Raw genomic sequence first — 21765 nt, 5'->3', positions numbered from 1 at the left:
ATACAATTTTCTTTTTGTGAAAGCACTTTTAAAGCAGGATTAAATTACTAGTTAATTAAGTTAAACCTTGGTTCCATATGCCTTTGCTATTTTCAGAATGGAACATAGACATTTATCTCATGTCACTTTACCTTTCAGACATTACCCACAAGCCGTTAAAAGTCTGTTTTACTTCACTCAACAGAAACCAGCTACTCAGTGACATCCAGATCAGTTACCATGATTGTACTTTATTTAAAATAATAATAATAATCTAACAAAAAAAATGGCTCAGAGGAACTGGAAAGATTTATTCATTAAATCCAGCTTTGTAAACCACAGACCATACCTCTCATTTCAGTAACGGTAGTGATTCCTGGAATGACAGCTTAATACTTATGAAGAGAAATAATACAGCTGTTTTTCAGATAAGCCAATAAAAAGTATATAAGAAAGAATATTGGGCAATATCTCAAAGTAACTGCTTTCATGTATCCAATTAAAATTTAAAATACTTTTTAAACTAATACAAAATAATACTGAATGTTAACTATAATTGAAAAATAAAATTAAAAAAAAATTTACATACTTTCTAAAAAGTATCAACTCTTCATTGTGGTATTTAAAGACATGGACAGCGTGGAAAATTAGAAACAAAAGACTTCATCTTAGTCAATATTTGTAGAAATATTTTCTTACCAAATTTTTCTTAGCAGAAAAAAAAATGCTAAAGTCACAATGAGGTATCATTACACACCTATCAGAATTATTGAACTTGGAGAAAATGGCCATTTTTTTGTGAAGGATGTACAGCAATGGAAACTCTCACATGCCACTGGTAGAAATGTCAATTGGTAGAACCATGGTGTAAATTTTGTCATTATCTATTAAAGTTCAAGACTACCTTCTCTGTGACCTAGCAATTCTATCCTTGGGTGTGTTTTACAGAAAGGTATGCTTATGTGCATAAGAATGTTCATAACAGCATTTATAATAGCTCCAAAATGGAAAAAGAAACAATGTCCATATACCATAGAACACACAAACTGTGATATGTTCATATAATGAAATACCATTCAACAATAAAAGTGAATGAATTGCTGCTACATGCAAGAACATGGGTGAATCTCACATGTTGAGTGAAGAATTATAGGTATGGTTTCATTCACATTAAAATTCAGAAAGAGCTTGCCCGGGGTGGCTCAGCAGTTGAGCATGGACCTATGATCCAGGAGATGGCGATTTGATTCCTGGTCAGAGCACATGTCCAGGTTGCTGCTTGATCCCTAGTAGGGGGCATGCAGGAGGCGGCGGATCAATGACTCTCTCATCATTGCTGTTTCTTTCTCTCTCCCTCTCCCTTCCTCTATCTGAAATCAATAAAGACATATTTTTAAAAATTTCAGAAACAGCCCAGGCGAGTGTGGCTCAGTTGGTTGGAGCGTCATCCCATGCACCAAAGGGTTGTGGGTTTGATTTCCGGTCAGGGCACAAACCCAGGTTTTGGGTTTGATCCCGAGTCAGGGTGCTTACTGTAGGTAACCAATTGATGTTTCTTACATTAATGTTTCTCTCTCTCTCCCTTCCTCTCTCTCTCTAAAAAAATCATAAAAACATATCCTCAGGTGAAGATTTAAAAAAAAATTGGAAACAGGCAAAACTAAACAGGCCTACACACTTAGCTGGTAAAATGAAAAAGAAAAGCCAGGAAGTAATTAGCATTAGCAACAGAACAGTGGTTAATTTGGGGGATAAGTGGAAGAGGTACTGATTGGGAGGGGGTACAAGGGGACCATTTAGGAATTTGGCAATGCTTTATTTTTTTATCTATATGATAGTTACACAAGAGGGTATGATAAATCACTGTATTTTTTCATTTTGTGCACTTTCCTCTAGGGTTTAGAAGGAAAACCACCAATAAAGCTATATATTTTGGCCCCAAATGGCTGAAAGCAGAAAAGACAATGAAGTACTTTCAATATTTCAATGTTGGCGGTAAAGCTGCAAATTATTATTAGACATGAATTTTATTCCCTGGTAGAGAAAGCATCTATAATGATGCTAGGTTAAAAGTGAAAAGATCTGCCATGGCCGGTTTGGCTTAATGGTCAGAGCACCGGCCCAAGGACTGAAGGGTTGCAGGTCAATTCCCAGTTCAGGGCATGTACTTCGGTTGTAGGTTCAATCCCTAGCCCAGGCAGGGGCGTGCGAGGGAGGCAACCAGTCAGTATGTCTCTTTCACATCAATGTTTCTCTCTCCCCCTCTCTCTCCCCCTTCTCTCTCCTTTCCACTCTCTCTAAAAAAAAAAAAAATCAATGGAAAAAATATCCTAGGGTGAGGATTTAAAAAAAAGTTGAAAAGAGCTGAGGACTCTGTTAAGTATAACAACAAATTGAAAACAATTTATCTGCCCCCTACAGGGGAATACCAGTAGTAGTAGAGTCTGATGCCACATATAGCACTCACAACCTTTTTTCTCCTAGCTCATCAATCTTTCTTTGCTATTTAGTGATTGGTTTAGAATTTTAAATGGGAATGTTTGGGTGAGGATAATCAACTATTTGCAGAAAGAAGACATGGAAAATAAGAGATGTTTGCTATTTAACAACAATAGAAGTGTGATGAAATTAATAAACATTTATTTTGCACTTACTACTTGTCAGAAACTAAGTTTTATGCTTTACATATATTATTTCATAATTCTCACAATAATCCTTTGAGGTAGGTGATATTATTTTTTTCATTTTATGTATCAAGAAGCTAAGGTATAGGAAGGTTAAGTAACTGGTCCATACTCACACAGTTAAGAAACGGAATGGCAGGATTCAAACCCAGGTCATCTGACACTAGATTCCATGCTATGACACTATCAAGCACATGAAATGTGGCTAGTCAGAACTGAGATGTGCTGTAAGTGTAAAATGCACAGTGGATTTTGAAAACTTCATACCAAAAGATGTAAAACATCTTATTATTAAATACTGGGCTTAAGAAAATATATTATTAAAATTAATTTCACTACTTTTCATTTTACTTTTCATGTGACTACTAGAATTTAAAGTTACATTTGTGGATCACATTGTATTTCTATTAGACAGCACTATTACAGCATTCCTTTCTCATATCTTATCTTCGGTGCAAAGAGCTTACAAGTTCTTTAGAGGATTCAGATTCAACTCATATTTTTTGAGTGACTACTATGTGCACAAGACATTCTGCTAAGTGCTTTCACAGACTATTTACTTCCTTTAATATAGGCAGTTGTTAGACTAGCCAAATTATGTACAAGAATGCCTTATTGTAACTAGAACATAAAAGGCCATTTCCTAATCAAAATCTTCAATGGCTCCTTGTCTGGTTTTCAAAGCTTTCCATAATCTCTGTCCACCCTATCTATCTAATCTTGTTTTCTACTAAGTACTAAAAGATCCCTCAGCTTTATCTGAGTACATTTATTATACTCCTACTTGCCATAGAGCAATGTAATGGTCAAAAGCTTAGGCTTTGGAGTCAGCCAGCAAACGTTTGGATTCCAATCCTAGCTTTGCTATTTACTACCTGGGTAAAATGAGGATAACAACATTGATTTCACAGAGTTGTCATAGAATTAAATGGGAGGTTTGTGGAGGCACAATCCTTACTACATATTAAATGCTAAATAACTTTTCACTACTATTATTATTGCCATATGCATCCTTTACTCAAGCTTTTGGATCCTCCTGCACCTTCAACATACAAATTTCTCTCCTTCCGATCCTTTGCCCCATGCTACCCAGGGACACATATTGCTTTATAATTTGCAGCTCAAGTACTATCCCCTGGAAGTATCCTCCAAAAATTAGCTAATTTTTTAATTCTTTGTGAGGTAGTACAGCAAAAGTGTTAAATCATGGGTCTGGAGCCATACAGGTTAGATTCAAATTCTGATGCTACTTACTAGCTGTGTAACCTTGGGTAAGCTTATCTTTTCAGTTCCTCAGTGTCCTCATTTATAAAATGGGGGTGGGGGGGTTTCCTACCTCATAGAGTTATGTGAGGATTAAACAAGTTAATGTATGTAAAATAAGCACTCAATACCTGTTAGTTATTTATATTCTTATGCAAAAGATAAGTATGTGCCATTTAATATACTATCTGAATTTTTATTTAACTATTGCCTGAATATACAGTCTGTCTGTCCAGCTAGACTAACACAACTTAAATGGATGAACTCTCCCAGATTCTCTTTTTTTCTTTCATTTTTTTTCCTGATGATTCCTACAGTTCTCAATAGAGCATGAAACACATTATAAACACTTAAATATTTGTTCATAAAAACTAAATAAAACGTGTTATTATAAACTGACCATCCCCAAGACATGGAAATCCTTAATTTAAAAAGCCTCTCATGTATTTCCTCTGGGTCATTTTGCCTGTTATATGGCTTTGACTTGTTTTCAGAGCCCCATTAAAATTCTTATGTTTTTAATATCTAGACCTAAATTAATTAAACTTATGCTACTATCTTCTAAACCTAAAATATGCAGCTTAAGCCTCTAATGACTCATCATTAACATTCAATTGCCTAAAAAAAGCTTTCCACATAATTGGGTGATTAAATATAAAAAATGTGCCATAAGTTACCACACTGACACTTAGCAGGGTAGCTTCCGCCCCCCCCCCCCCAACTTTAAAAATAGTAAATCTAAAATTGTTTCAGGAACATTTACCTGTGTCAACCACCTAGAACTTTTAAAACATTCATGCCTAGACATAAACTATGTTTTTCTTTGGAAGAACACTGAAAGTATGTTTACTTTTAACTAAATAGTTAGATATTTCAGGCCAAAAATCTGACTGGATTCAAGCCTTCCTCCTTCTTTCACAATCTCCTAATTCACATATTACTTAAGTTTTTTCTGAAGCAGAATTTGCTCGAAAGTCAAAAAAAAAAGGAAAAGAAAAAACTAGAAGACGCTTGAACCTTGGAACTTCATGCCTAGGTCTATTTCTTTAAACCAGTGCAAGTGGGTTTTCTGCGTGCCTCACTTTGGCCATCACTGGGCACATTCTATTTTCTGTCCCTTAGAAGGCATCAGGTCTATTTTAACCTCAGCAGATTCTAGCGGAGATTCCAAAGATGCCACTCTTCTTTTAAAAGCTAGGCTGTCCACTGTGGGTTTTGTAACACCAGCAAGAAGAGGAAGCCTGCCAAATGTCTCAATATCATCTGACTTCTATGTCAGCAGCTAGTCTCCAGATGATTTTTAGCAATTTGAATATGATTTGGAACCTTGTCTTTTTGAAAAATGGAAATGTTCCTGCTGCCGACAAGATAAACTATTTTCCAAACAGAGTCTGGTACAATCTGTTAAAATAATGAACAAATCTAAAAAACTATTGCTGCCCTTGCATATTTTGCATGACTACTGCCCACCCATATTGTGGACAATTTTTTTAATTCCGATTTGTTTTAAAATGCTACAGCACAGTTTGAGAGAAAAAAAGTTGAATATAAAAATAAAAAACAACACAATTTCAGAAAGTAAAAGAGCTAAGGTATATTTTCTTGATGTCCCTCTCAATGTACCTTAATACTGAAAAGAGTAACAATGAAATCCCTGAAATAAAAGAAGTGATCAGTTCTTGACGTGTTATGACTTATACAGTTTTATGCATGTGAAATAATACCCGTAAAAAAACAGCCTGCTACTATGGCACTACTCAAAAGGAGCTTGCCACAATTTATCACAACTTTGTATATGCCATGATTGGCCAACATAACAACTATGATTCCTAACTGGGAATTACAGCTGCCAATGCAAAATGAGTAATAGAAGGAAAAAGAAAGGAATAAGAGCATTTTCTACCTTTTATAAGATGAAAAAAGTGACAGGATAACCCAAAGTGTAGCAAAAAGTGATCAAGGTTAGGTCTGCAATTACAGAGACTATAACAGGGCTACTCGGAACAGTTGGTCACTCTATACACTACACAAAGGCCCCTGGCCAATGTGCGAAGTGGCAGCAGAAATCCCGCCCATCTCCTGGGCCTGCATCTTTCTGAAAGGTGAACCTTTTTCTTATCACAAAGGTGCCCTTCCCAAGGGGCTACATGGGCCTTTTTCTAAATCACACAAAGGCCTTGTATGGGTGAGTGAAGGTCCTGTACTTGGAAAACCAAGCTGGTAAAATGTAACTTAAATACAAAAGAGGCAAAGGCAAGCAGCAGGCTTTTCTCTTGTTTCTGACACCCTGTCAATTTTCATACTGCTTTCATCTCTGAACTTATTTTGACTTGTATGTAATACCAGTTAGACTTCACTCTGTAGTATTATTAAATACTCTGAAATTAAGATTATAAGCTTCAATGCATAAGAGGAAATTACTAGGCCAAATTTCTCATGTTCTACAACTTGCACTCTGTATATTTAGAGGTCTGAGTATACAAGTTAAGCCTGTAATTCATGTCACTGCCTAAAAATAAACCCTCAGGAGTTCACCCTCTGACCACAGTGACTGTGCACCAAAGGAGAAGGGCACGGTCTTACAGCGTCCACTCTGGGCTCCTGGCATCTGACTCAAGATGGCAGGAGGAGGCATTTGCTCTTGCTGCCAAGCCCTTCCAATACTGATAGATGTTCTCTCTGGCTGCTTACCAAAAAAGAGTGTCTCTCCCGGGGTCAGGAGGTCCCACTTCACAGCTTTTCCTTGTCTATGCCAGAGAATTTGTGAAATCAGTACTGGACTGGAAAAATCTCTAATTTCCCTCAGATGTCTCACTATCCCTATGAAATCCTCTCCATAAAAGAACAGAAAAAAGGATGGATAAAATGTTTAAATGGCACCGGCCAACCCTTCCATGATCTCCTGGAAACACATAAATTTGATTATGACTTATAATTCTCAGTGGCTCCCTTTTGCCTAAAGGTACAAAACAAGGACCTTCATGATTTATCTCCTGCCCACCTTTCTAGATTTCTTTCCCACCACTCTCCTACATGTATTGCATTCCTAAGACATATCTGATCAATACTGTTGTAATTAGCTAGTTATTAACAACAGGAAAGGAGAAAAGGAAAGGCCAGACACTATAGGCACATTCCCTGCAAAACACTGGGGAAATGGGAATGGACAAAGGGGAGACAGACGCATGCCCAGTAAAGTTGGGATGATATAGGTAAGGTACTTGTCTATCAATCACACCTGGGGACAGCGCCACTTGGCCAGAATGGGTGTGGCCAGTGCAAGCCCAGGAAGATTTGGGATACTTAAGCTCCTAAACAAAGAAGCTCACTCTCTCATGCTCTGGCTTTCTTGGTTCCTCTTGGCATGCTCGGCTCATGGCTCAGGCTTGGCTTCCTGGCATTCTCCTGTATGGCCATGTGGACTCCACACAAAATGGATAATGGGCTGCAACTAGCCTGATGCTCTACTAGACCTGTCTCCAACATGGAAAGGAAGCTCTGGACACGGGCTTTGCTTCTAGCTCTACTGAAACCCCAGCTACACTTCTTCTATGACTGGACTAAGGGAAATAGGACTTTAGAAACACAGGGATTTAATTCTATGCAAATAAAAACCACTTGTTCTCCTGTGTGAACCTCAGAAAATTCTTTTTCTCGGGATATCAGAAGTCTATCCCCAGCAGCACCCAGTGAGGAAGAGGACCCCACACTTTGTCTGATATCAAAACAACTTATAGTTTCCTAAACAAGCTATATTATATACCTTCATGTGGTTCACTCTGCTTGGAATGGCCTTTTCTCAATCGTATTCCCGGTGGACCTTTCTTCAAGTGTTACACCTCTGAAGCCTTCCTTGAGCCCCCCATGAATAATCATATGCTTTTCTTTGACATTTCCATAGCACTTTCTAAACAAATTATTATAGCACTGACTCCACTGAGCTATATAACTTTTTAATGCCTATCTCCAAAACTGCTCTGCATTGCCTAAAAGCAAGGAAGAAATCGTCTTCATCCCTGTCTCCAGTGTCTATGCCAGGTTTGATATATACTAGGCAATCAAATGTTTGCTAAGTTATCCAGACCCAAGAGTCTATGAATTCATTCTGTTAAAAAATAGATTATAAAGAGGCCTAAACACATATCTGAAATGTTGTTAAGCTATGAAAATTCCTGGTTTGTTTTTAAGGGCTAAATTTGTTCCTACACATCAGTATAAAAGAATTTCAGAGTCCTTTTCTTCAGCCAGAAAAACAAGATTTATTAAAGTTATGCCTTAAGAGTTTCCTACTAATACTGTTGTTTCAAATATATACTACTCTTTATAGAAAATGTAAGCATACAAACTATGAAGGCCAATTAATTTTAGAGGAAATCTAATTAAACTTTATTTGTACAAACCATAGCAACTAAATAATATCCCCAAGAAACTGTGAGCAAGCTTCATTTGTAGTTAATCAGGTTTATTTTTACACTGGTATTAAATTAAGCAACTTGGTCCTGCCCTAGTAGCCTAACCAAAGCGAGTAAAGAATAATCTTAATTTATGAATGTACTAATATTGAAATAAATTACCAAACCACGTAATGATGCATATCCTGCAGGATATAATGATAACAGACATCTTCTAGAGAATAAATCATTTCTTGGTGTTAGGTTTTAATCCATTTTTCTACCAACCTCTCACTACTGTTTATAACCAAAAAAAAGTCTAATTTTTACCAAAATAACTCAGATAACACAAATTTCCATCTAATATGAAAAATAAATATACTTTGTATAATATTTGATATGTGCAAACATTACATATATACCATAGATGTGTATTTTGAATCACAATACTAAAACAAACATTTGTGAATCTACCACCAATTTATAGCCACCTTTCAAAGTTTACAAACTTATGTACTTAAAAGGAAAAATAATATAATCATGCAGAAAACAGTGCTTACTGTACTTATCGTCTTCTTACCTGATACCCATGATATGTGAATCTCCATACAAAGTATAAGAAGTCACAGATAGTCATATATTTCAGCAAAAAACATTAGCAGATAACCAAAGATTAGCCACGTCTCAAACCAGATCTGTTACTTTTAAGTTCTGGTCTTTTAAACAGGCTGAGGGCACTTCAGGTAGGAAGTATAGGAAAGAATGGGGGTGGGAAGGAAAGTTAAAAGGAGGATCTTCTACTTTGTGGAGGGAGCTTAGGCTCTGAGTCGCATGAGGTACATGCTAACCTATATTGCTTTCTGACCGCTTCAAAAAAGTAAGTTTTAACTGGCCAATCAGAGCAGAAGTAACCTACAGAAAGGGTTTTAGCCCTTATTTCATCACATGTAAGGCACACAGTGTGATGGGGGTAGGGAAAGAGAGTGAGGAAGCATAAAGGTTGAAAAATAAATAAAAAATAAACATGTTACCCACAAATATGTGGTCTAGATAAAAATTCCAAAAGAACCTATGATAAATTACTGGTGGCAGAACTAATAAGCATTCAGAAGGGTTGCTAATATTCAAAGCAAATATCAACATCTTAGATACCAGCAACAAAAATTACAAAATGTAAATTTTAAAAAGATACCATGACAACAAAACTATAAGGGACCTAGGAATAAAGATATGTACGACTTCCATGGAGAAAATTATAAAAAATTATGGAAGACATAAAAGATTTAAGTAAATGAAGAACCACACCATGTTCATAGATGGAAACATTAATATTATAAAAATCTAAATTCTCCCACAAGCTCACCTATAAATGCAGTATAACAGTTAAAATCCCAAGAGAGAGATTCATGAAACTTGGCAAGCTGCCCTAAACTTCACATGGAAAAGCAAGGGCAGAGAAGAGCCAAGGCAATTCTTAAAAAAGAAAGCAGTGAATGAACTCACCCTGCCAGGTGTCAAGACTCATAAAACTATATAAAGCTACAGTAATTAAGACACTGCGAAGCCAATGCAGGAACAAACAGACTAAAGACGCACATATAAGACAACTTGACATATGACAGGGCATTTCAAACCAGTGAGAACAGGACATATTATTCAATAAATAGTGCTGAGGAAACCAGTTATCTAAATGTTTAAAAAAATAGTAATAATAATATACATTTTAAAAACTAGCTCTTGGCAGATTAAAAACCTAAATATGAAAAGCAAAACTTTCTAAAGAAAATACAAAAGAATTCTCTTTATACCTTCTAAACAATACATAAAAAGAGCAAACCATAAAAGATTGATAAATGTGGTAACATTAAAATTAAAAATCTTGGTACAATCAGACAGACGTTAAACAAAATGAAGACATGAGAACGAACTCTCATACACTGCTGGTGGAAGTTTAAGTTGGTATAAGTACTTTAGAGAGTAATTTGGTGCTATCTGCTAAAGCTAAAGACAAGCATAATTGATAATCCATTAATTCCACATCTATAGCAGTGTTCACTACATGGTTCCCGGTGTACACTGGCATTCTCTCTCTCCCCTCTTCTCTCTCTCTCCTTCCAGAAAAAGGTCTAGGTCTACAAGCCTGTCACTTTTGGGCTAGATCTCCCTCTACTGAGCTGGACAAGTGTTGGAAGTGACCATAAGGCAGGCAGAGAATCCTTATGCAACTGGCAGGATAAGTGTACTAGGAATTTGCTCTGCATTCTCTCCTCTTCTCCAAAGAATTGTTTTGAGGGTAAGGGAGAAGGTGCAGGAAGCCTTAACACATTGTCTAATACAACCATTAGTAAAAAAAGGTTGAAAATGAAGTTAATAGTATTTTATAACCAACTTCTGGCTCTTTTTGTGTTCTTAATTTATTCAGAGAGATTGATGAATCTTTAAATGCCATTATTATGGAACAGAGAAAGATATGAGAGGTTTTCTCTGTCTTGAAAAGCAAAGAATGCACAGAGGAAGTAACTTTGAAGAGAGTCGTGTTCTATAAGCAAAAAAAAAAAAAAAAAAGGTTCAGAGCATGTTGAATTATGCAATGAAACAGCATCAGCAAAAGAATGCAAAAAGAAACACGAGAAAAAAATTACTGAAAATTTAGTTATATAGTTGAACATATAACTAAAGTCTTAGAAAATTTCAGTTCTGGAAAGGACCTTATTTAGACTGGCTAGATTATATGGGGAAAAGTAAAACAAACAGGTCAGAAAAGTGGCCTGAGAAGCTGGCAGTAACAAGATGAGAGCTCTGTACCAAGAAGGTAACTCCAAAACAAGGTATAGATGTACCAGTGGGGAGTGAGACTGGAAGCAGGAACCCAATTAGAAGATCATTAAACCCAAGCAAAACATAATGAGGTTGCAGAGGAAAGGGAATGAATGAGAGCTAAATTATGGAGGCAGAATCAACAGAATTTGCTGAATAATTGGATGTGCTGGCAAGGAGTATACCCATTATCATTTTTGTTTTCCTCCTATCCATATTGCAAGACCAGGGGTTAAGGAAAGCCAATAATCTTAGCTACATCTAGAATAAATACTTTTACAAAGTATCTGTCCTTCAGATGATGATTTTCTTTTGTAACACAGAGAAAAGTGGATTTATAAAAAGCATCGTATTTACTTTCTTGAAAAAAAAATAGCTTTAAACATGGCTTAAATACTTTATTTCAGGAAATGCAAATATATCTTACTACTATAATATGAGAAAAATCAAACTCCCAGAAAAAATGAATGTTTCTACAGTATATGATTAAATAATATCACTGTAAAACAAGTTATGAACATGTATCATCCACCTACCTATAATCATGCAATTTAAAAATAATCTTAGAACAGGCCTCATAAAAATTCTAGAATATAACTACAATATAGAGAACAAGTGTTTACTATATGCCAATACTAAAATAAGATACACATGTTATCTCATTTAATCTTCATAATTCTATAAAGTTGATCCTAATATGGTCCTGCATCTTATAGCTAAAGAAGCTAAGTCTAAGAAAGGTCAAGGCTTGCTTAGATTTCATACCTAGTAAGAGTGGTAGAGCCAGGATCTGAACCCATGTTTAATTCTAAAGGCCATGTTCTTAACCACTATACATACTGTCTATAACTGAAATCATATTGGAGTTTTTTGGTTGAGCCTTCAAAAATTACAATAACAAAATCATAAATTAGCAATTGTAATTTAACAATTTACTGAAAAACAGAAACTACAAGTAAGCATAACACTTCTTGATACTGTTAGCTAGAAGGACTTGCACACTAATGGAAATTCACACCAACAATATGTCAAGTCTGTGTACATAACCTCCACTCTCTGTCTGAGTTACAGTAGCAGGTGTATACAAAACATGCCAGAAAAAGAGTGGTGACCTAAATTTAACCTGCAATGCTTGGAGCAGCACAGAATGGTATTTATGAGTCACAGGAATCTAATATGTAGATAAAATGTGCTGCCCTCTAGTGATTTCAACACCTCCCATTTAACACTACACAGTCTCATAAGTGAAAAAGAAAAAAATTATTATTAGAGAACTAATTCAAATCTTCATTTCATTTTATGATAAGATAAATAGAATAAATAACTATTGTTTAAGCCAAAACTAAACTTTTGGTGTGTAAGACCAAATATAGAAATATATCTAATACTAATTACTCACTAATTCAGAATGGTTAAGGAAATACCAGTACAGAACACATGAAAGACAAATTAAAGTATACAGTGTGGTTACATTTTATGCAAGGGATTTATGCCTTAAAACACAATTCAAACCCTGCTACTTCAAAGCTTTTTTTCCTACAGGAATAAGTGTAAAGACAGATTGAAGTACATTACAAGTATTTTACTGTATTTCTTTTTCAAGGATAGTTTTAAAGCACAATAAATGACTATAATAAAATCTGTTTTTAAGAATGCTTTAAAAACATAAAGTATTTGCAGTAAGGTGTCTTCTATCACTATCACTTACTTCCCAAATATCAAAAATATTTCCTATTTTAACACAAATGATAGCTTGGTTAGAAGTGCACTAGAATGGTTGTGATTTTAGAGCCAGGATGATAGAATATTCTAAATTTAACAATAAAAGAAAAAATAACAGCAAAATAATCACCAAAACCACACACAGAAGTTCCCATGCATGTAAACAACAGTATGGTTCACAGGATATTGACAAAGGATGCTCAGTATTTCTGGTTACCAGCTAAAGTGGTACCACCTAGAGCAACCACGGTTTATAATTCACCAGGCTTACCAGCTCTGAAACTAAGTGATTCTTGATGAATTTTTTTTTTTAATTTTTGGGATTTGCATTATTTAAAATTTTTAAATCATGAAAATTTGCTTACTTAAAATTAGCTTAACAGAAACCTACTCTATTTTTAACAGCTTTTTTTTTTCTGATAGAAAACATTACCTTTTACTTTGTTTTGTTTTTTTAACAGCTCTACTGAAATATAATTTACATACCATAAAATTCCCTTTCATAAGTGTAAATTCAATGAGTTTTAGTATAGAATTGTGGAACCATCACTATAATTCAGTGTTAGAATATAATTTTTAAAGTGTTATTAACTTCACCTATCCCAAATAACTTGTTATAACTAACAACTCAAGTTTTTTGACTCTGTTATTTCTTAAAATATGGTTTTATTGCCCAGCCGGGCATGGCTCAGCAGTTGAGTATCGACCTAGCAACCAGGCGATCGGGGTTTGATTCCTGGTCAGGGCACATGCCTGGGTTTCGGGATAGGCAGCGGATCAATGACTCTCTCATCATTGATGTTTCTATCTCTCTCTCCCCCTCCTTTCCTCTCTCTGGAATCAATAAAGATATGTTTAAAAATATATTTGAAGGGAGAGAGGGGGAGACAGAGAAGAAAAAAAAGAGAGAGAGACATTGATGTGAGAGCGAAACATTGATTGGCTGCCTCCCATATGTACCCCGACCAGGAATTGCTCGGGATCTAACCCGCAGCCTGGGCATGTGCCCTGACCAGAAATTGAACCAGTGACCTTTCGGTGCAAGGGACAATGCTCAACCAACTGAGCCACACCAGCCAGGGAGGCTTTGTTATTTTTTAATAAGAGAATAGATATATTCTCTTTCAATAAACACAGTTATCTAAAAAAAGTGCTAAGACTATTTTAAACATATTAAAAGAATCATGCTGAGGAAAATTTAAACTGTCCTCCTATAATCTTGTCCACAATGTAACTTGGTAAACTACTGTAGACAGTACAAATGTAAAATTAAGTATACTGTTTATATATATTTTTTATTGATTGATTGATATCAGGGCGAGAGGGAGAGAGGGATGGGGAGGGGGAGGGGGAAGGAGAGGGAGAGAGGAGGAGAGAGAGGGGGGAGAGAGAGAGAGAGAAACATCGATTTGTTGTTCCACTGATTTATGCATTCATTGGTTGATTCTTGTATGTGCCATGTGCCCAACCAGGGATCGAACCTGCAACCTTGGCGTATCAGGACAATTCTCTAACCAACTGAGCTACCTGGCCAGGGCCTATACTGTTTATATTTTGAATTCCAAATTAGTGAAATAAGTTTTGCTGAGGCTCTACCCTTGTCAATAAAACCGGACCCATGTGCCTTACAAAACTAAGATGATTGCAAGGGATTGTAAAACCAGCTATGAACACTTAGGGCAAATACCTACCTGCAAAAAAGCTCAGTACTGGCAATATTTCCAAAGAAAATGTGAATTTATATTAACCTCTTTTTCAAAAAAAAATTTACATTTTCCTAAATTACTAGTTAAGTAGATAAATATACATACATTTTAGTATGATATATAATAAAGTATCCCATGATATCTTTATGATCAAGATAAAAAAATGTGAAAGTAGAATCAGTTGAATTTATAGCTGGTTGAACAACAAAGTATCTTAATAATTCTCGGTGAAACTAATATAATATTGTTGTCAACTGTAATTGAAAATTTTTTTAAAAATTTTTTAATAATGATTCTTCAGACCTAAGGTAACTTGAAAGTGCCATGCCTCAAATATCTGACTCTGGTCCCGTCCACTTTCAGATGGATGATGTGATATAATAAATAATATATATTTATCAGGTTCCTGATACAGAGCTCCTAAAACCCTTAGAATTTCCTGAGTGATGAGGGTGACCGGAGCATCTTTTTCTATTTATAATAAGCCCCTTTCAACCATAACTGAGTTTATGCTAATTAGGGGACTTCAAGGATGGTGGCTGCTTGCCAAGGGAACCAATCATGTGACTAGAAGGTTGGAACTTTAAGCTCCAACCCTGACCCCAGAGGGGAGTGAGGCTGGAGAGTAAGTTAATTACCAATGGTAAATGGTTTAATCAATGGCGCCTACTTAGTGAAGCCTCCATAAGAATGCTAAACTACAGGGTTCAGAGAGCTTCCAGGTTGGTGAACACATCCAGGTGCTGGGAAGGTGGTGTGTCTGGAAAGGGCATGAAAACTCCATGTGGGTTTTTTAAAATCGATTTTAGAGAGAGAGGCAGGGTGTGTGTGTGTGAGAGAGAGAGTAACATCAATTGGTTGCCTCCTATACCCACCAATACTCAGGATTGAACTGGAAACCTAGGTAAGTGCCCTGACAGGAAACTGAACCTGTGACCTTTCGGTGTACAGGACGACACTCCAACAAATTGAGCCACATCGGCCTAGGCTTGAATTTACATCTTAAAGGCATTAAGTTCACTTGAAAAATACAACTGAAAGAAAAAAAATAAATATGATAGAATATTTTTGCTCTTTGCTATTTCATAAAAAATATGTAACTATATTAATACACTTAAATGATTACAATATAAAAAAAGAAAATCATACATTTAATAAAAACCATGTAAAATATCCATCTTACCAACATCATTAGCAAGAGAATTAGGATCAGATGCCCCCAGCGTAGCTTCAAACTCCTCTTGGAGACGATATGCTCTTTGCAGCAGAGATTCAAGTTTATGGATAAATTCAGTACTAATAATGTCCTGCAAAGAGAGAAAAAGTACACACAGCAACATTATATCCTAATGTTAAACTTCGAAACATTTTCCACTTTTAAATGAAAGGCAGAGAAGTAAGGGATATAAAAAACTACTGCTGGGTGGTGAGAGGGCTGTGACAGGAGTCAGGAGGCCTGGGTTCTAGCTGCACTTCTGGCTAAATCATCTCAGTTCTCAGGGTTTGTTTCTGTGAATCTGAGTTGGACTAGATCAGGGATTCCCTAAGTAAGGTCCCTGGACCAGCAGCATCAATATTATCTGGGAACTTGTTAGAAATGCAAATTCCCAGAACCTACCTCAGCCCCACTGAATTAAAACCCTGAGGGTGGGGTCCTTAAACCTGTGTTCTGATGCATGCCCGAATTTAAGAATCACTAGCCCAGATGATCAGTAAGTACCAGTCCAGCTCTAATTCTATGTGATTTCTATGAGTATAATAGAACTTAATTAATCCCAAAACACTAAATAGACTTTTATAAATTCCTTTAGAAATCATATCTGCTTAATTCCATACATTCTTAGAAAATCGGGAAACTTGATGATAAATTGCCAATTTGGAATTTAACAACTAACGGAAAAGAAAAGCCCAATAAGAAATAGCCCCAAATAATCCCAGGGGAGAAAATAAACAGTTCTATTAAATGCCACAGAAAGCAAGTGCACTGAATCAACACTAAAAACAGTTTGATTCCTCTGGTACTATAAAGACCACTCTCAAATCACCCTTAACTTACATCTACACTTTCTTCAGCAATGGCATCTCCTGCACCCAATTTAATGGAACTACAGGCTTCATCCTCAGCTTGTCTATTTCGAAAGGTGAGAGCTTGTTCCCATCGACGCAAAGCCTCTTCAAATAATTCCATACCTGAAAATTAAGAACAGAATAATTGTAAGTAAGCAAATCAATACCAAAATAAAATCATTTGGGGTCTGAAGTGTTTTTCATACCGTTATCATCAATGGCAAACACAGTCTGACTGTGATTTTGGCACTAAAGGATAATTTTATGCTCACATCATTTCATAGTATAATCTTAATTTCCCAATGTATTCCAGTAGTTCCAGTCAACCAAAAATCAGAGAGAAATAACTAGTGTTTCCGTTTTAAAAAAATGTAACTCAAATGCATCTAGTGCTTGGAATTTTTCTGCAACAGTACCATGAATTCATCAAAGTCCAACAATAATGGCTAATTTTTAAGTCACACAACTATCTTTCAAAAATAACTCCCTAAGTCAAAATGAAAACTGTTAGGTAAATAAACGAAACTAGTTGATAAGAAGCTATCAGGTTTATAAAGGTCCTCAGAAGGAAAGAGTAAAGTTAAGGGGGAAGATAATAGCATAGAAGTTCGAATATAGTATTTTCTATCCTGTATTCCATTCAAAGGTGTCTTAAATGAGTACGATACCAACTTGCTGATCTGGATGGAAAAATCACTGGGCCAGAGTTAAAAAAACCTGACTATGGGAAGAACCCATAAGGGATAGTTCAAGTAGGAATTTCATATCCCTGCTGATGTGGAAAAAGAGGTGAATATGTGGCCTCTTTTTCTTTATATTAAAAAAAAAAAGGCTTGCCAAAACAAAAATTTTTCAAAACTTTAATTTTTTTAGATATTTAAAAGAAAAAGATCTTTAAAAGCTGCTTAAGAATTTGTGCAAGTCATTCTCAAGATGTAAGATTCGATAGTAAAAGAATACCTCTCCTCTGAAAACATTTCTTCAATTACCTGGAGGTCCTACAATTCTAAAAAGATAAAATGTTCTTTTAATATAATTTAGGTCTTTCCTTCTTGTTTTATTTTTTGTAGCAAAGAATCACTACCTAGACCTTCCTTCTAAAAATTTTAAGCACTTAAAAGACAACGACTGTATATCACTTTCTACTCTCGTTTCTCCAAACTACACAATTCTAATTTCTCCAGCCTTTCCTCACTTTATCCACTTTCTATCCATCTGATTACTTTGGCTGAACATAGGAAGAATTATCTATCAGCAGAGTTGTCTCTCGAGAAGTACTGGGTCTTACCTCACTGAGGAACGTGGAAAAACTATCGAATATCATCAGTTTTGTAACAGAAATTCAAACTATGTCACGAATCTTTTTTCATGTTGTCAATCTTGTAAAGGAATTGAAACAACAGGTGGGTGACCAGGTGATCCACAGAGCTCTTAACAATCCTGATTCTATGATACTCAGGCTCCTAGCAGCTTCTCTAGTTTTGCTCTATTTCTCTTCAATATTCCAAAAGAATCTGTGAGGTAGGTTTACTAGACATAGTTAGAGTAATCTAGAAGCACAGTGAACTTAATTCTCTGAAGACCTTTGAAAATGGTGGCAAAAGAACTACTCTTCCATCTCTCCCCACTGGCAGGAGTACCACTGGAGATGATCAGGCTCCAGCGATCCTAGACTGTGGGAACGCATTCAGAGGCACGCAGCCCTCTGCCGAGTCATCCTCCCCTTGACTGCTCATTGTCTGGGAGCTACATCAAGGTTTTCTGAGTTTGTTTTTAACTAGTAGGAATTTCCTTTCATTAAAAGGAATATAGCCTGAAATGGAGTAGAGAAGAAAAGTGAAAAGCATCTGAAAAAGTATTTGATCTGACTCGGTGTTACGTTCTCTGGTTCGCTCTTCTGATTTCCAGTGAGACTTTCTAGACATGCTCATGGTCAAGCCAAGAGGAACACTGAGATGTAAACACAGACCTCTTTCTATTTAAAATCTTCTCTGAATATAAGAAGAAAACAAATGACAGCTAGATAAAACAGAGTAAGTAAAGTGGGTTCTGACAGATTCATTGGATGAGCGCCAACAGATTAGGTTAGGTGAGTGTCATAAATAGACTGAATAATGGCCACCCAAAGGTATCAGGTCCTAGTCTCTAGATCTTATAAATGTTATCTTATAAGGAGAAGGGGTCTTTGCAGCTGTGATTAAATTAAGGCTTGTAATATGGAGAGAGAGATTACCTGGTGGGCACTAAATTCAATCACAACTTGTAAGAGAGAGGCAGAGGGAGATTAGATATACACAGAGGAGAAGGTTAAACAAAGAGAAAGGCAGAAACTGAAATTAGGAGGCCACAAGCCAGAAGCCACTGGAAACTAGAAGAGGCAAGAAACCAATTCTCTACTAAGCCTCCAGAGGGAGCATGGTCCTAATGACACCTGGATTTCAACCTAGCAATAAAGATTTCAGACTTCTTACCTCCAGAATTCTGAAAGAATAAATTTCTGCTGTTTTAAGCCACTAAGTGGAAATTTGTGACAGCATCCTTAGAAAACTAATACAGTAGGTTGAGTTATGTACACTAGATTCAGCAGATATAAGAACATTTTAAAATTATAGTAGTTTCCCTTAAAACAATCCATAATTTTCAGTTTCACATTAAATATGAATATAAAATCTTAAAACCTTATTATGTTATTCCTACCCATCAAGTATAAGTTCTCAGGAGTAGTCACAGGAATATTAACAAGTTTAATATCATCTTCATCTGCTTTGTCCCAGGAATTAGAATTGCCACAAGCATAGCTATGACAAGAATTGACACTCTGCACCTAAAATGAAAATGGACAAAAGTTACTTCAAAATATTTTTTTATAGTATTTTTTGACCTTTTATATTTATAAATTATTTATATAAATCCTATTTCTGGTAAAAACAACTCATGTTATTTCTACTTGAAGAAATAAATTTGATTATGTTCCATCAAATTTAGGAGTCATAAGAACCTAAAAATTTTGAGCCTTAGTTGCTCAAAAATACACAAGTGAAACAGTATTTTTGAACATAAATCAGTTATTTCTATAAAAAATCAAACTATTTTTAAAAAATAGTTTACTGTTTTATTAAGTATTATAAATTTTATCCACACCTACTTTGATTTGAGGTAGTGTTAACCTAAAAATAAAAGGCTAAAGTGAAAGGCAACAAGCATTTATTTGTGATCCAGAAGAATAGCTATTCAAGCATCACTGATTCAGGCAGAAGTCCCAACAGTCCCTTTCCTGAGTAGGAAAGGAAGGCAAGGGGTATTTATGAGAAAGAGGAGGGGACCAATTACTCAATGAAGAAAGGAATTTCTGTACGTGCAGATAAATTAACATAGTGATGCTAATTCTAAAGAATGTTTTTAATTTTCAACCTGATAGTCATAAGTCTGGTAGTCATATCTGATTACTTGTTATCTTTGCATTTATTTGGGGTACAATGCTGCTTTAAAGTGGCTCCATTTACATTATTTTTAAAACTAGCTTATTTTCCTTTTAAAATTTATCACAATGCTCATTCTCTGCTAATTGATAACCAAAATTAAAAACCTCTATCATCTTCCCTTCTCTAACAAGGTCCACTGAGCCAATCATTTCAGTCACCTCTGTGCGGATAACTCCCAAACCTGTAACTCCAGTTCTGTCCTCTTTTGAGAAATCTAAACCCACATTTCCATCTGCCTATTTGGTGACTCCACTTGGCTCTTCTGCTGGCATTGCAAATAGATTATATGAAAAAAGTACAACAAAAACTCTTCTTTCTCCCAAGTTTAATAACAGTACAAACTTCCATCCCATAATTTCTCAAACTAGAAAACAAAAAGACATCTTTAACTTCTCTTCCCACACCTCTCATATCCAGTTACCAAGTTTTGTAGACCCTGTCCCCTCCATTCCACTCCTCTTGCCATGACGCTCATTTAGGCATTCATTAAAGAGCAGAAATCTGGGTTCACAGACTGGCAGTGGCCTCACTATGTCAGCTGAGACAAGTAGAGTAAAATGATTCTAAAGACAAGTTACTCACAATATTACCATGAAACTCCCCTTTTCTACCTTCTTGTCAAGAATAGTTTCAACTTCTGTTGAGAAAATTCAAAGCAGAGGCACTTCTCTGACACAGAAGAAGTCCATATTATAGAATGGCCACACACTTCATTATCCTGCACTGTCTCACAGAGGAATCGAGAGCCTGTGGGCCTTTGACCTAGTTGTTCCTGACATAGAATAGCCTTTAAAAGTCTATTATATTTTTAGGCATTTAAGAATGGGGCAGCTATATATTCCAACAAAATACAGAACTTACAGAACAAAATATGGTGTTCTATAAACTTTTTAAAGAATGAATATACGTGATGGTAGAGGGATGCATATATGTAAGAAATATACGTATTTCTGGGAAAATATACATAAGAAACGGTCAGTGTTTGTCTCAAGGAGGGGAACTGAGAGGATCAGGAACACATCTTTCACTGTACATTTTCTTGCTTCTTTATTTAGTAACAAGTGCATATCCTACCTATTTTTTAAAATAATTTTTAAACTCTATTAGATTTTTAAAAAATAGTAACTTCATTCCTCACTTGTCAATCAATAATGCTCCAAAGAAAGAGGTAGGAACTCCATACTTGGCTTTAGCAACCCAAACATCTTTACCTAAGCAGACTCATTGAGTGAGTTTTGTGGCCTAGTACAAAGTCTGGATGCATTTCCATATCACCACCATTTTCATAGGACCCCAAGAGCCACATCATTCACTCAAAAAACCTGGAAGCAAACTGGCTGAATATTTAGCAAAAGGATAATTTTACTTGCTTAAAGAAAATCAGATTTCTTAAGGTTCTTTCCATATTAAGAGCCACCTGTAATTGTATAACATTTAAACCAATAGGTAACAATAGATAAATAAACTTAAAAGGATAATAAATTTTGTTCTTTACTTACAGAGGCCAAACTCTGTGCAGAACCCGAGTATTTACTGAAAAGTCCTCCATTAGCATAGTTACAAGACTGAGATCCTTTGTCTTTGACAGAACTTAAAGATAATGTCAAATTCTGTCTACTACTGGAACAACTTGAACCTACCAAACAAACATATA

The 21765-nt window shown here is 35.7% G+C and overlaps 1 protein-coding gene across 2 annotated transcripts in view; it reads right to left on the bottom strand.

Moving 5' to 3' along the window:
• The window catches only part of MIGA1 (mitoguardin 1), a gene marked incomplete at its 5' end in the record, with an annotated part of 60126 nt that overhangs the window by 28781 nt on the left and 9580 nt on the right, over positions 1 to 21765 (bottom strand). For both annotated transcript variants that reach the window (XM_081144222.1, XM_081144221.1), the window contains 4 exons: positions 15746 to 15869; positions 16619 to 16752; positions 19327 to 19453; positions 21611 to 21747. In XM_081144222.1, coding sequence (XP_081000348.1) covers positions 15746 to 15869; positions 16619 to 16752; positions 19327 to 19453; positions 21611 to 21747 — 522 coding nt within the window. The remainder of the gene's footprint in view (positions 1 to 15745; positions 15870 to 16618; positions 16753 to 19326; positions 19454 to 21610; positions 21748 to 21765) is intronic.

This window comes from Miniopterus schreibersii, assembly GCF_964146895.1.
Source record: "Miniopterus schreibersii genome assembly, chromosome: 8".
Classification (NCBI taxonomy): domain Eukaryota; kingdom Metazoa; phylum Chordata; class Mammalia; order Chiroptera; family Miniopteridae; genus Miniopterus; species Miniopterus schreibersii.
The sequence above is the reverse complement of the archived record's forward strand: the minus strand, read 5'-3'. Positions and strand labels throughout refer to the sequence as shown.